The following is a 15,034-nucleotide window of genomic DNA, read 5'->3' as shown; positions in this document are numbered from 1 at the left end:
TGAATCTCACATTATTATCTGTTATGATTAAAAACAAAACTACATGATGTTTTCCTTCCATGTTCAATAAACTGTAAAAAAAATATATAACAGGCAAAATAATTATATTTGCTTTCTTATAAGCAATAAAACACATTCAACATTACAAAATGTAATAGCTGCCATCAAATTTGCAACAGTATGAATAAAACAAAGACACTGCTATAACTTTTGGTAAATTATTCCCTGTTTAGACTAGCATAACTTGAGAGGTATTTCTGTTAAACCAAACTGAAAAAAGCTTTCTTTCTCAGGTAGATGGCAAAATGCATTGCTTAATTTATCATCTTTTATTTAGGGTGCACTTTTCTGCTTCTTTTAAAGGCACTACTGAAAACTTAGGTTTCAAAAGCAATAAACTCATCAAATCTTGTAGAACGTGTTGTTTTTTTTAATCTACAAAAAATAAAATGTATCAACATCAATGTTCTAACTGAATGAAAATAAATGAACCCCCTAGCATTTATTATACAGGGGGAAAAATCCAAAGAAGTTGGGACATAAATATAAACAGAATGCATCAAATTTCCAAAAAAGGGTCAGTTTGAACATAAAATAAATTGTACATTCTTCAACTGAATATACGTATATAAATGATTATCAAATTATTGCATTCTATTTCACTGACGTTAAGACAACATCTCAAACAACCTGGTATTTAAAATAATATATGATTTTATGGCAGGTGCTTTGACATTTTTTGTCTTCTCACATAGTTTTTTTGTAGGGATGCAAATGGGTTAAATTCTGCTGTGTTATTTTGAGTCATGTGTAAAGAAAGCAGCTGCAGCAAAAAACACTATATGTCAAGATATCAGTAACTGAAATAACTGCTGTGTGTGCACCTTTTTATTTTAGTACTCTGGTGAAACTATTTAAATCCTTATTCTTAGTAACACTGAAAGATATTTAGAGATCTGCTAGTTCTTCAGTCATGATGTGAAACTTGGCCAAAGCTCACAAACTTTCGTCGAGTCTGCGGTGTAAACCTCCATTTGATAAGTGAGGTGTGTACTCTTGTATGAGCACAGGTGCATTTCTCAACATCTCGTGGAAATGTCTGACTGTTGCTGCATAAAGCTCCCTCTGCAACACCAGAGACCGGAACAGATTGACGGGCTCTGCTTTGCGAATCATCTCAGGAACCTGGACTTGTTCCGGCACTTTCCTGTTCCCGATCAGAATGTGATGAAGTCTCTTCTCATGTAGGCTCCTCTGCAAGAAGCTGAGCAAGTCCCGAAGCCTTTGCTCCATACTCCCAATGCCCCACACAGAGGGCCTTCTACTCAGTAACAAGTGCAACAGAGCGGTCTTTAAGTGGTAGTTAGTGAGGGCACTTTTTCCTGTGAGCCCTGTCTGCTTTCTGTGTAGGAAAGTAACAATCTGAAGGCAGTGTAAATGACAGGAATGTTGTGGTAGGCGCTTAGCAAAATGTTTCAGCAAATTCCTCTCGTAGACAGCAAAAGAGAGGGGCCAGTATGGGTCAGGAGAGCTGTCACAATCTGATGGAAAGTGTGAGACAAAATAGGCATCAGTGTCCTCCAGCTGAACCCCTGGTACAATGTTCATCACAATGACTTTCCCTGATGGGAATCGGATCTTCAGAGCACCAGCGGCATCCAGGTTTCGAAAAGTGACCTCAAAGTCGTACTTGTGAGAGATGCGCCCCCATGCTTTGGTGACAGAGATCTGAAACCACTTCATGACTTGATCTTTGGCTAAAAAGTTGGTGTTCCTGGAGCACAGCAGTTCATCAGGACTGTGGTCCACTCTGAGAGTGTCATCCCTGCTATGCAGCAGACAAAGCATGTCCTCTCCCAGGTTGGCAGAGCCACAGAGACAGCCCTGCTCGTTCTCCCCAAACCTGGTCACCTTTATCTTGCCGCTGCCCTGCATGTCTGGAGGCATGTTACTGGAGGGGCTGCACCACAGATGGGGCTGAAAGGCGTACGGATGTGGAGGTGAGAAAGGCACCAGAAGGTCGCACATCAATGGCTTGCACACCTTCCAGGACTCGAACATGCTTCCAATCCCGACAAAGTCCCCGACTTCCATATCTGCCTCCCTGTCACATACGCTCCTGAGCGATTCCAGCAAGTCATCAGCAAAACCCTCGACAAACTCCCTTATCCTCCAGTTCTCATGGGCTGATGTGTGGGTGCATTTGTCACAGAAGTTGCCAAGATCAACTTTATCCAGCACCATTGTTGTTGGGGTGATGGATCCACTCTCTGAAAACATGTCTTCATCCTCAACTGGTCGTATTTCTGCATCAGAAAGATCCCCTTTGCACATCTCGATAGTGAAGAATATGACGAAAGACAAAGTGCTCCAAAAGTACCAACTATAACCCTCCTCTGTGCTGGTTTCTTCCTGTTTAGCCTCCAGCTGTGAAAGCTCTTTCTCCAGCCTGGCCTGCTCCACTTTCAGCCTCTCCTCATGCTCCTGCATGCGAGCTATCAGCTCCTCGTCCTGGTCTGGGAGCGTCGTGTTTTCATGGGGAAAAAGCAAGGGATGGTTTAATATAGCAGCAGCCACCACCATACACACTCGGGCAATGGCCCCCTGCATCTTCAGTTCGTTTCTGAAAAGCACATTTAAGCACCTTGCAGATGTCTGGGCAGCTGCAAATCAGATCCTGAAACAGAAACAAAAAAAGTGGATTTATTTTGGAAGCCAAGTGGATTTAAAACAAAAATGAATGTTGGTATGTTGAATAACATATAAAATGTTGGTATATATATATATAAAAAACAAATCCTGTTATTTTTGTTGAGCACTCCACCCTAAAGGGAAGCACAGACTGTACCTCTAAATATAGAGGCAGTGGGCTGAGTGACGCACTCGTCCAGTATCAGATTGTGCAACTTGTTCGGAAGGAAGATTGGACCCTTTGGTCGTCCTCCTCTGATAACCCCATTTAGTTACCAACATTGTGTCTATTAGCATTTACATCCTGTGTCAACAATTTGTCAAGAAAATAAAACTCCTCCCTTTCTAGAAAATAACATATACAATGAAACAATGTCGGAAACACAGTGACATAATATCTTCTTTCCTGGAAGCCATGAGATTACTGCCAAGTAATGCAATATACTGTGCAGAAGAGGAAATTGCATAAGTCTCTTGCTTTTGCTCCAAGGTTAGTGGAAGTTAAAGAGCAACTGCTCTCATAAGGATGGGCCGAATTACTTTAACTCCCATCATTATAATATTAAAGTAAAGGCATATAATGTGCTCAAAATTGGACTTCCTTCTGCAAATGTGCAACAAGAAATGGGAAGTACGTGTCACATCATGATCTCACTGTAAAATCATGAGAGTATGAGCTGTTTTGTGTCAGACTTGAGCTGTTAAAATGACAGCAGTTATGGCAGTGTACGTAAGGCCACAGAGCCAGGGAAACTTCCCATGACTTAGTCACTGGAATGTTTTCCAACACTTACATTGCTCAGTCCATCCAAACAAACACAAAGCCAGACAGAGAGCTGCCTGTGCTGCAGTTGATTAAAAATAATTTGAGACCATCTTTTCTTACAGAACATGTATGCATCACACACAAACCTGAATCTGTAGCTACTTCACAACACTTAGTACTAATATCACAATACTAATGATACATACAAGAATATATTCCATGTTTGTTTTTTCAAATCTTCTATAGATATCGCGTTACTATCGTTATAGTGAATTTTTTGGCTGGATCATTGTATTGTGAAACCTGATATTGTGTACTCACTGATGCATTAATAATTATAATCCGATAATATAATACTTTTTTATGTTAATACTTAATTTTGAATGCAGGCCTTTTACTTGTAATGGCTCTGTGTTATTGTTACTTTTCCTTTAACAGAGTAGGCTACTTTACTTCTGAGTAAAGAACAAGTACCTACTTCAAACTGTACTTTTTTATAAATATGTGAGTAAATGTATGTTCACAATACAACAGTGACATTATACATAAACATAATAAAGGCATCTTAAAAATAATTGCTTTTTTTACTCAGTATCTTGAAATTGTCACCCTTTTAAAATAATCGCCTAACTTATTTTTTCAAGTTTTGCAGGAAACACAAATAACTTCATTCATTGATCATTTCACTCAAAAAGCATGTAACAAAGGATGGTTATTGGCATAGTAATAACACTGTGTGTATATTGTGTAACTTAAGAGAAATAAATGACTTAGGCAATTTTTTTCACATGCCTTTGTGACTTAAGCAAGATATGGTAACACTTTATTTTGTGTCTACATAAGAGTCACACAAGCCTGTCAGAAACATGACATGACAAGTATCATGAGCATTAATGTTACTTCAAAGTGTCATTAATGTTCATGACACATCCCATGTCATGTTTATGAAACGCTCATGTCACTCTTATGTAGACACCTTAGAGTAAAGTGTTACCAATATTAGTGTCAACAATAAAACACTGATAACCTAAACTGATAATAACTAAACAATCTCCCTCTAGCTCTTCTTTGCTGGGTTCTTCTCTGATGCCTATGAATGGCCGGCGTCATGAGATGATTTAGGCAAAAAAAAACAATTTTGACAAAAAAATTACTTTAACGGTGTGACGAAATATACATTATATACACTCACTCCCACATAGGTAAAAAAAAATAAATTAAAAAGGTACAAATAAGGTGCAGGAGAAATAATACAGAGATAATAAACAAAACAAAAAAAAGAAATAAACTAAAAAAAAAAACACATTATTCAATGAAAACGTGTAACCTAGTACCAGTAGAAGTGATGGCGTTCAGAACGCCCGTTACCTTCTCGGTTGTCTTAGCAACAAAATAATGACCCCGCTCATCATGGAAACGTCGCGGCAGAAACACATTAACTACCTACTCTAGACCATACAGGCTATGCTCCAGACACATGAGTCACTTTATAGCTAACAGACTGGGCTCTGTCGGACGCTGTTTAAAGCTTTGAACAACTGAAACAAACACAAAAAAAGCAACAAGCATCATTTTGGCAACATATTTGCATATTTCGCGGCTTGAACTTGCTCGTAGATACACGTCTAAAGAAGTATATTTATAAAGCATGACTTAACGATGTAAAAGAGTTGATGAACCTACCTGTATGTTGTTCTCTGGCTATATTCATTATGATAAACTTATATGCTGCGATCTCTCTGGGTGTAATCAGCCTCGACAGACCCATGTGAACAGCGAGGGAAACTGTTGCACAGAGTTTTTTTCTTTTCTTACGCATTTCCTGACTGAGTGCTCCACCCATGAAGAGAGAGAGACACCGCCCAGCGTCCCCTCTTCAACCAAAATAGGCATCCTGAGCTGAAAAGACCACAGTTCCGGTTTGTTGATTAAATCAAATGTCAGAAATGCGGTGCACATTCGATTATGTTCAAGAACTTTAAGAAGAGTTTAACCTTCTGGAGTCCATCTATTTATTGAAAATACACGTTTTATTTACAGTAATAACTTTTATTTAATTTAAATATGATATGTAGACAAGCTGAGAAAGCCAGTTGAAAGTGCAAACATAGGAGCTTTCACAGTGTGCAATTTATCTTTTCTAGACCATTTTTAAATGTGAATTTTCTTTCTACAAGAATACTATTACTATTTTTTAATTTACATGCAAATAGACTGTTTTTTAGTTTTATTATTTATTATTATTTCTGCTGTGTGTATAAATGGTTTAAAAAAAAATTGTACATTTCCTGGTAGCTTTATACTTGGTTAATTAAAACAAAATGAAAAATCTGACTGATAGCCAAGTTTGTGTTGAGAAAAGGGAGCCATGCATGTGATGTAAGGACAGACTGAAAGAAACCCTAAACAGAGACAGAAACGAATGCATAGGAAGTTGACAAATTTGAACCAAAATCTCCTGGACTTCAGAGGTTTAACCTAGTTTTGATAATAATACACATAAATTACTATGATCATCTTATACAAATGTGATAGCTTGTGTGAAGTATTGTAAGAGGAAGTGCTCAGATCATTTACTTCAGTAATACTTGTAAGAAGTAAATCCTTTGCTTTGAATTTGTTATCAAGTGGAAATATGTGAGTAATCTAAGAAAACCTGTCTTTGCTTCATCCAAAACTTTAACTTAATCATCAGTGTATGGTGTGCATAAAGACATTTGTGTATGTTCTAGTAGCCTACAATGTTGTGTATTACAGTTTCAGATGGAATGTTTACATTAAAATGTAAGGTGTATCTACATATATATATATATATATATATATATATATATATATATATATATATATATTAACTATTATCTTTTAATTTAATTTATTTACTTTGTATTTTGATTCTCCCAACCATAAAATGTTACTAAATAACTTAAAAGTACAGTAAATTATTGAGAGACAGCTGACATACAGTTGTATATCAGCATTACACAATTAAAACTAGACCAGTCACATTTCACAACATAGCATAGTAAACATTTATTGCATATCATACAAGCTTTTGCAAAATGAGACATACACTTGGATTCATGCATTTGACCATTATCATTATATCCACACGGGGATCAAATCTTTTTTTAACACCCATTCAGACCCGTAACTGGAAAGAGTATGTATGTACACTATTTTTTAGCAGGTAAATTAAAATCTAATTTCAAGTCATACGTTATAATATATATATATATATAAAAGGTATTTTATCCCTGCTGCAGCACCACACCTTTGTTAGCACGTATCATTACACTACTCACCATAGCTTTTATATAATCTTCATCCGTATTTATATTTTTCATTTAAACTACTATTTATATTCACACCTTTGCTTCTGTTTTTGCTGCTCTGAAAAGTGAATTTCCCCGTTGTGGGATCAATTAAGTATTATCTAATCTAATCTAATCTTATAAACCTTTATAATGCATAATAAACATACTTAGAATGTGTATAATCTGTTTATAGTAGTACATAAATATAGTGATGAACCCTCATAAATATTTAAAATGCCTTATAACAATAATCATAGCACATTATAGAGCATTTTATAAATATTTATAAGGTCAAGTATCATTATACTACTCATTGAGATTGTTTCTGTAAACCCTTATCATATGCATACTGATGATAAATTATATCAATGTCAATGTTCATAAAAATGTCCAGTGAGTGACCAGCATATATAAGACTTTACGATACGTTACTTTTAAGTCATTATAAATATTACTTAATCATGAGTTATGGTTGTTGTTTTAATATAATGAATATTTATCTGTGCTTAGAACTATAATTATACAGTGCTAAAAGCAGATAATGTATTACATTTAAAGTGCTATCAAACGGTTCTGATGCATAACATTTTTTAAAAACTATTTCAGCAAAGAAATTTCAGACCTTGACAAATTGACCAAGTGTACTTTTTTCTCGAAAATGGACTTCTCTCGAAAATGGATTTCTCCAGAGCAATAGGCTCTGACAATTTCAAGTCCTTCTTAGTCCTTGAATTATGGACCAAAAAAACAGCAGTGGACGGCTCCTCTCTCTCTCCGTTGCAGGACGGAGAGATTCAAAAGATTTCCCCTTGGGGATAAATAAAGTAATTTCGATTTTTTTTTTTTCATTTTGAGTTCTGTACATTATTCCAGGACGAGGGGGCAGCGTATTTAAAAGCTAGTCTTGTCAACATCTGAACAATACTGTGACAGCACAGGCAATACTGATTTTGGTACTGATGTACGTACAGCGATGAGAAATAGTGTCACAGTAGTCTTCCATTATCAAACCTTCAATTCTGCTCTAACAAAGTTTCCATAACGGACAGAAAGACACACAAAATCTTAAATCAGCATTGACATTAAATCCTATTGCATAAACATGTCAACTGGTTTAAAAGCAATAATTCATACAGTAGACACTGTTCGACAGACACATTTAAACGGTATGCGGTCTAGACAATATGTCTCCCACTTTCTCTGCTTTGCTCTGTTTGCCATTAGTTTGTAGGATAGCGATCAACTTCTTTGGGGCCTGCCTGCCCTGCCTCTCCTCCCAGTTCTTTAGTAGTTCAACTGTCTGCTGCTGCGTGTCATGAGGGTTGTCACGTTCACAAGCACTAATAACAGTGTCTGGTACTTTGCTGCAAGTTGCTACCATACACATATCGGCCCATCCAATGGCTTCTGCAATTGCATACAGGTTAGGCTGGAGATCCCACTCTGGAACTACTGTGAAAGACAGGAAAAGTGGGGAATTAATGCAACAATGCACTAAAGACACAACATCACAACTTTATTCTGCTTGCGGGGGCATTTTGATTTTGGTGGATGAAAAAATAAGATTGATTCAAGATTTAAAAGGACTATGTTTAAGTGGTGTCATAAAAGAGGAAATCAACCACAATCACCATATACACCAATACGCCAATTTGGCTTCATTCCTCTTAATCACTGTGTCTTTTATGTTTCAGTTGATGTTAACTTGACTTGTAAAGAGTACTTTTAAGTAAGGTGGTGTCACACAGAAACTTAATTATACTTTATTTTGTTTCTATAGCTTGTACAGTAACAAATATCAAATAATACATGTTTAAAATTTTTTACCATGGCATATTCATATTGGTCAGGTATTGTGCTAATTACAGCAGTTAGAGGAAAAGCTGAGGTGATCAGAGCTTTTCTAGGTCCATTAGTGTCAGAGTCACAAAAATAACTACATCCATGAAAAGCAGTGACTGGAAAATTGCCAGAAAATGGCATAAGGGATTTACAGGTTGTTATATTGTAACTTACAAATGATAACAACTGGGCAAAATTTTGGGCTGCCCCCTCAATGGTAATTTTTAATGCTTTTTTTCCATGATGAATTACTGATTTAAAGGACTCTGGTAAAACAGGAGTTACAATGGTGTTTTTGTATGATTCTTTGTGGAGAAACTTTTTATAGATGTGTCCAATAAATCAACCATTGATAAGTTGTCAAAATTCTATGTGTGTTAGTCGACTGAGCATTTCTGTAGTCAAGGACAGCCCTGTGTAAATCGCCATATCTCCTAAATTGTCACAATAAGTGTTAAGTTAACTGCTGCCTGTCAAGTCTAATTATCAGTCAATCAGCAAATTTCATTTCACAAGCTCAAAAAATGTCTTTGGGCTTTTCTTACCATTAATAGGCTTCCTTTCCTGAGAATCAGAAGTAAAATGAATGTTAATAAAACAAACCATGACTCCAACAATGATATAATAACTAACTACTTTCACAAGTTTTACAAATGCGTCACACCACAATAGTACTGACCGAGCAAGCACACTAACATGGACACCAAAGGTTTCTGACAACTAACCTGCACCTCCTATAGAAAGGGATAGCTATGCCGACATTAAAGGAGAAACAGAAAACCCTTTAGCAAACATGCATATGTGTTAATGTGCAAGTGTGACAAAAGAGGTGAGATAAAACAGGAAAAGCATCTTACAGTGGGTTAGAGAGTAATGATGGGCTTAAAAAAAGATGATAACACTGGAGAAGAACTTACCTCAGGATCCTCATTTGTAAGATTTCTACTCCCTAATGAGACAAATTATCACAAAACAAGACAAATTATTATAGAGATACAAAAACAGAATTGATTAAGCTTTTAACGTCTTAAATTCAAGCATTTTTAAGCACTTTCAAGGTACCTTGAACCAATTATTTACATCATCACATCTGAATAGTTGCAAAAAAATAGTTCATTTGGTTTATTTTACCAGCCGTTTAATTTAACTTTGATTGTATGTTTTGATCATAATTATGTAATTCTTCATTTTTCAGAATGAGGGAGCAACAGAAGACTTATCCAGCTATAAATGACGAGTGAACACGAGAACTTGGGATCATTTAATTTAAAATATAAAAAGAGTTTTTGTTTAAATAAGTGTTTGTGTAGATGAAACATCAGATTGTGTTAAAAATAAGGCATTTTGCAATGAGAATATTTAATTAAAGCGTTTTAATGATCAAGAAAAATGAACTGTTAAATGGCAGTATTTTCCTAACTTTAAAGACTTTGGTCAAACTCTTCAAAAATGGTGGCTAAATCTAAATGTTTACTGAACTGAATGTGAACTGAATATCTGATATTACTATACTCTGCTAATTTACTGATAAACACGTGTTGTTCTGTTGCCCTCTGCTGGTCCTATTATAAATAGTTGTATAGTAGTAGAAATACTCACCTGATTTCTTTTTCCAACAGAAGAATGCAAAAAGAGCTAATCCAATGACTAATAAAACTCCAATGATTGAGCCGGCTATTGTCCCTGCATTGATCCCTTCTGAAACATAAAGACAAATTGCATTTTTATCGCAAACTGTTTGTAAGCGTTGGCAATATATTAATTGAAGCCACTATCATGCAACAATGGCAAACTAAACCATACTTTCAATTGGATCATTGCAGACTGTGTTATTTTTGGCTGTGCAGTCAACCTTAATGCCCTCAGCACCACATCTGGAACCAAAAGAAAAGTATTTGTGACAAAAATAACATATTTATCAATTTTTTTTTACAAATACTGCTATGCTAGTCTATGAGGAGAAGTCAATAAACACACTGACAGTGTTTTGAAGACATTTTTTAAAAGAAGCTATACATGCATCCTCTAGTTTACAGATATTTGTAGTAGCAGAACTTACTTTTTACAAGGCTCGCAGATTCTACAGGGTTCTATGCCACTGCTGCAATAGTGTTCCTTTTGACATTGACACTTGGCGTTCTTGGCAGCTGTACAGGATTCGGCCACTTCTAGATTGGCTAAAAGGATGGTGAAACCACACAACTGGCATTAGATGGACTGAAAGGACTTCACAAAAAACACATTTTTAAGAATATAAGAATATTCTGCTTTATTTATTTAACATGGTTTTCCAAAATCTACTCTTTCTCACTGACTGAGAAATTCTGGATCTGGTCTCCACACTGCTCGCCAACACTGTTTGTGTACTAGGTTGACTGGTGAAAGAGCCGCCGTGGAGCTTTGTAGCTTGTGGTCTGCAGATTACAGCAGAGGACACAGGTAAGGAGTCTGTTGCGCACTAAAATATGTGACTAGAGAATGTCTAAGAATAAGTGTAGTTGGCATCTTTTAGGTTGGTAGTTGGTAACTGACAAAGGTTGACAAAACCTCAGAAGTTACAAAACTTACAACAATATCTGCAATGATGTTAAACTGTGTTTTCATTGACAAGTCTGCTCTGAGCTGGAGGTTTCAAATTTCTTTCCTGGATTTGAATTGGCTTTGGAAGTAATCTTATACCTAATCTTTCTTGCCTGGCCTACATTTGAATCTCAGATTGTAGGGAGCTAACAGGACATCTCTTCTTATGTAGAGGGATGTGACACATCTCTAGTGAAAAACTTTGCACTGATACAAATCAGTATAGCCAAGGTCAGACATTTTAAGGAACACAAACATAAAGAAAAACACAATTTTGGGTCGAGGGGGACTTAAAAAAATATCAGTAATTGGTAATGTGATGCCCCAATCTGTCTATATCATACCACTGATTTGTGTGCAGGATGTGCAGCGTTCACAGTTCTTCTCTTTATTAGGCTGACTGCTGTACGTATTTGGACCACATTTCTTGCATACTCCATATTGTAGATCTGCAGTGCAGTGATCCTCTAGGTACTGACCTAGGGAGACAGATGTCACACAGGAGAAAATGTTTTAATCAGTTTGGACCAGCCTATGATTTACACATCCACACAGTCAGCCACATGCAAATCTTGATGTCAGTATAGTACCCATTTCTTAAGCAAAACCAACAAAAACTGTTTGAAATGGTCAAATGTTAATGTACATCTTAAATTTTGATGTTAACGTTCTGCATTAGCTAAATGTTTTACATGACATGCCTGTGTTCTAAAACAGTGAACAAAGTTGTCAATAATATTTATTTTTTAACTAATGTAGATCATTTGCTTTCTTAAGATGGCAGAACAAACTTTCATATGGGCATTTAAGTTAAAATGAAACCCAGGAAATTATGTTTGGTTTGGGTGTAGGTGGGCCAAGGAAGCCCAAGGACCCAATAAATGTAAATTGGAAGGCATCCGAATCACTGAGCATACACAAATTATTAACTTTTTTTTCACATAGAGAGATGTGGAATTTGCGTTGCATTCACATATCAGTATAATTGTAAAAAGTAGTCCCCTATCATATTTCATGGCTCACCGGATTTGTTGCCTTTGTCAATCATTTGCCAATGAATAACAACACATCTTATTTCTAACATGTTGTTATTATAAATCTAAGCTCAGGGACACACCGTAGTTGGAAGAATGACTTCCCAACTCAGGATTTGGAACCAGCCGAGGAGCATTTGAATGCACCGTTGGCTTTGACAGAGGAGAGGTAGTTATTTTTAATCTTTTAAATACTAATTAGGATATTTTGTTTTATTTTATTTTCTATCTGTGAAGCAATTTGTTTCGTATGTGCTCTGTATATAAAGTTTATTTCATTTATTTTTTGTAATCAATTTCTTATTGGTTTTTCCATTTAGTTTAAAACAAACAAACAAGCAGGTGTGGCAAGCATCAATTGGGCAATAATAGCAACAGCAACAAAGACGATAAAATGGTAGTGTAGCATAACAAACAATAAATAAATAAATAACAATGGCAATACTACCAACCAAACATATCAACAATATTGAGTGTTGAAAAATAAGAAAAAGAAAAAACAGAGAAAGAAATTATAATAATAATGAAAAATACCCCCCTCCAGCCTCCCAAATTTCAAGGGGTCCACAGGCTTTGTCTCCATGAAGTACACCGATGAACATACATCATTGATTTTATTTTATTTTTTTGTATTATTATAAGCTTACTTACCAGCGCTACACAGGCAGCAGCTTAACCCCTCATTTACGTACGTGCCATCGACACACGGGTGGCTTCCTGTATTCACATCTGCCCTTGAAGGGACGCTGCAGATACGGTGACAGAAAACGAAAGTGAAAGTAAGTTTGCAAATAAGCTAAACATGATAGCAACAACGAATAACTGATTTCAACATTTAAAAAGCCACATGACGCGCGTATTGTCTTTGTTAGCCCCTCGACGCTTACGTAACGGTTAGATTTTACGTCGAATTTTGAACTTACGTGTGGTGTTGTTGCGAATTCTGTCACCCGTCGATCCTCCTGCGCCCCACCTTAGCCCTCAAACCAAAACCTGTCTAAAACTATTTATAGACAGTCTACGGTCTAAACGATGCATAACCTTAACCCAACCTCACACCTAGACCCTTAATAGGGTAATGTTATTTTGAATTTAGCGTTAACTGGTTAACACGGTTAACCAAGACAACGGAAACCACTGAGGAGTCACACCAGCTTGCGAAACATACTAAGCGACAACACCTGCATGTAACGAGTATAGCTTACTAACTTCATATCTGTGGTCTAACTTTACTTACGCTGACACAAGGAGGAAGACCAAAGCAAAGGCGATAAACCACGTAGGAAACTTGCTTGAATCTGTTGCCATCATGCTGTTATAGTATTCAGCCCACGGACTGTATGAAATACTGATGGAGCCTGTGTTACCAGTTTCAGGAAGTGTGTTTATAATAACCGCCCTATTTCAGGCGGGGTTTCTTGGCGTGTAGACAAATGATTCATGGGGGAAATTTTGTTTGTTTTTTACATGCTTTCTCAGTTTCTGTCACCAACAGTTAACTAATTGTGCATTTTCAGTATGTCTAGCTTACAATACAGCCTGTGAATAACAGTAAACATCCATAGGATTTGGTACTGTTTCCAACTGTATGTAAGAGGTGAGAAGTGAGAAGATTGTAGCCGATGTTTTCACGTCATATTTAATTCCTCTGTTTTTTAGAAAGCCCCAAATAAACCAACTTTCTGTTTGTAGTCAAAAGCCAGGACTCCCCCTCCCCAACCCACCTCTCACTTCTCTGTGATGACAATTTAACCACATACCAAAAATACATTCTCTTTTATTTTTGTTCATTTAGTCAGCTGTTGATGTATACTGTTAGTTTTATTTGTTGACATTGAAGTCTAAATGGTCTAAATTCAAAGCCCCCACCATGCTGCATGTAATACATTGCTGGGGAAGAAATTACATTTGAAGCTGCCTAAAATAAGTAAATTTTACGGAGCCCCCCAGGGGACACGGGGAAAAAAAGATGGGTGAAAAAAAAAAAAAAATGATGGGTGACAAAAAAAAAAGGAGGACTTTTGCGAGATCCTGAGATACTTTTGCGAGATCCCGAGATACTTTTGCGAGATCCCGAGATACTGACGAAAGAAGGGGAGCAATGGAGGAGCGATATTCGCCTATTTTCCGGCGTTCTAGATGGAATAGCGTCACGAAAACCGCACCAATTTCCCCCAGGATGGTTTTATTTTGTACAGAAAACTAAGACTGACATTTCACAGGCTTGATCAACTCCCAAAAATCAGCGAGTCTGGCGAAAGATTAAAGTAACCGGGCCGAATATACGTCCTAGTGCCCAACGGCAGCCAGAGTGCTTAGGGACCGTCGCAAAAGTGCAACGTCTTTCTTTTCTATTTTTAATAACTCACTGGAAATTCATCTAATAAACACCAAACGACTTCTGATGTGTTCATGAACTCACTGTGGACTTCCCACACCCTTTATTTTCAATACACACCTTTTCAATTCCTTTTATTCAGTGTGTACAATATTTAAGCCTTTTATTTTTGTAATAGCTCTCTTGTTTTTATAGATATCAACACCAAACCACTTCTGATGTGTTCATGAACTCACTGTGGAGTTCCCACACCCTTTATTTTCAATAAACCCCCTTTTTTTAAAAAGGCATAAGTATTCAGTGTGTATAATTCACTCATTCATATGTAAGGCTTTTATTTTGTAATAGCTCTCTTGTTTTTATAGATATCAACACCAAACCACTTCTGATGTGTTCATGAATTCATTGTGGATTTCCCACAACCCTTTATTGTCATTAAAAACTCTTTCAATTTTTTTAAAAGGCATAA

General features: G+C 36.5%; 2 protein-coding genes across 3 annotated transcripts; both read right to left on the bottom strand.

The window, feature by feature from the left end:
* Window positions 1-126: 126 nt before the first annotated feature.
* Window positions 127-5,290, bottom strand: itprip (inositol 1,4,5-trisphosphate receptor interacting protein). The gene is made up of 2 exons (XM_059359718.1): window positions 5,141-5,290; window positions 127-2,677 (listed from the first exon to the last, which is right to left on the bottom strand). Exon 2 carries the CDS (start codon window positions 2,608-2,610, stop codon window positions 997-999), a length of 1,614 nt encoding a protein of 537 aa, XP_059215701.1. The 5' UTR covers window positions 2,611-2,677; window positions 5,141-5,290; the 3' UTR covers window positions 127-996.
* Window positions 5,291-7,277: 1,987 nt separating this feature from the next.
* Window positions 7,278-13,595, bottom strand: fas (Fas cell surface death receptor). 2 transcript variants are annotated; one of them, XM_059358795.1, is made up of 9 exons: window positions 13,465-13,595; window positions 12,879-12,973; window positions 11,538-11,672; window positions 10,673-10,790; window positions 10,417-10,487; window positions 10,213-10,311; window positions 9,531-9,562; window positions 9,159-9,177; window positions 7,278-8,220 (listed from the first exon to the last, which is right to left on the bottom strand). In XM_059358795.1, the coding sequence occupies exons 1-9, from the start codon at window positions 13,536-13,538 to the stop codon at window positions 7,931-7,933; spliced, it is 933 nt and encodes a 310-aa protein (XP_059214778.1). In that variant the 5' UTR covers window positions 13,539-13,595; the 3' UTR covers window positions 7,278-7,930. The 2 variants fall into 2 exon arrangements, with proteins under 2 accessions (XP_059214778.1, XP_059214777.1); XM_059358794.1 differs by having other exon boundaries at window positions 12,879-12,976; window positions 13,465-13,589.
* Between the last annotated feature and the right edge of the window lie 1,439 nt (window positions 13,596-15,034).

This window comes from Centropristis striata, chromosome 20 (assembly GCF_030273125.1).
Source record: "Centropristis striata isolate RG_2023a ecotype Rhode Island chromosome 20, C.striata_1.0, whole genome shotgun sequence".
In the NCBI taxonomy this organism is placed as follows: domain Eukaryota; kingdom Metazoa; phylum Chordata; class Actinopteri; order Perciformes; family Serranidae; genus Centropristis; species Centropristis striata.
Note: the sequence above shows the minus strand (reverse complement) of the source record. Positions and strands in the feature narration are given on the sequence as shown.

Coding starts and splice junctions, on each gene's coding strand:
- fas (XM_059358794.1), bottom strand. CDS start 13,538: ATGATGGCAACAGATTCAAGCAAGTTTCCTACGTGGTTTATCGCCTTT. Junction 12,977..13,464: donor GTCTTCCTCCTTGTGTCAGC/GTAAGTAAAGTT, acceptor TCACCGTATCTG/CAGCGTCCCTTCAAGGGCAG. Junction 9,563..10,212: donor CTGTTGGAAAAAGAAATCAG/GTGAGTATTTCT, acceptor TTGTCTCATTAG/GGAGTAGAAATCTTACAAAT.
- itprip (XM_059359718.1), bottom strand. CDS start 2,610: ATGCAGGGGGCCATTGCCCGAGTGTGTATGGTGGTGGCTGCTGCTATA.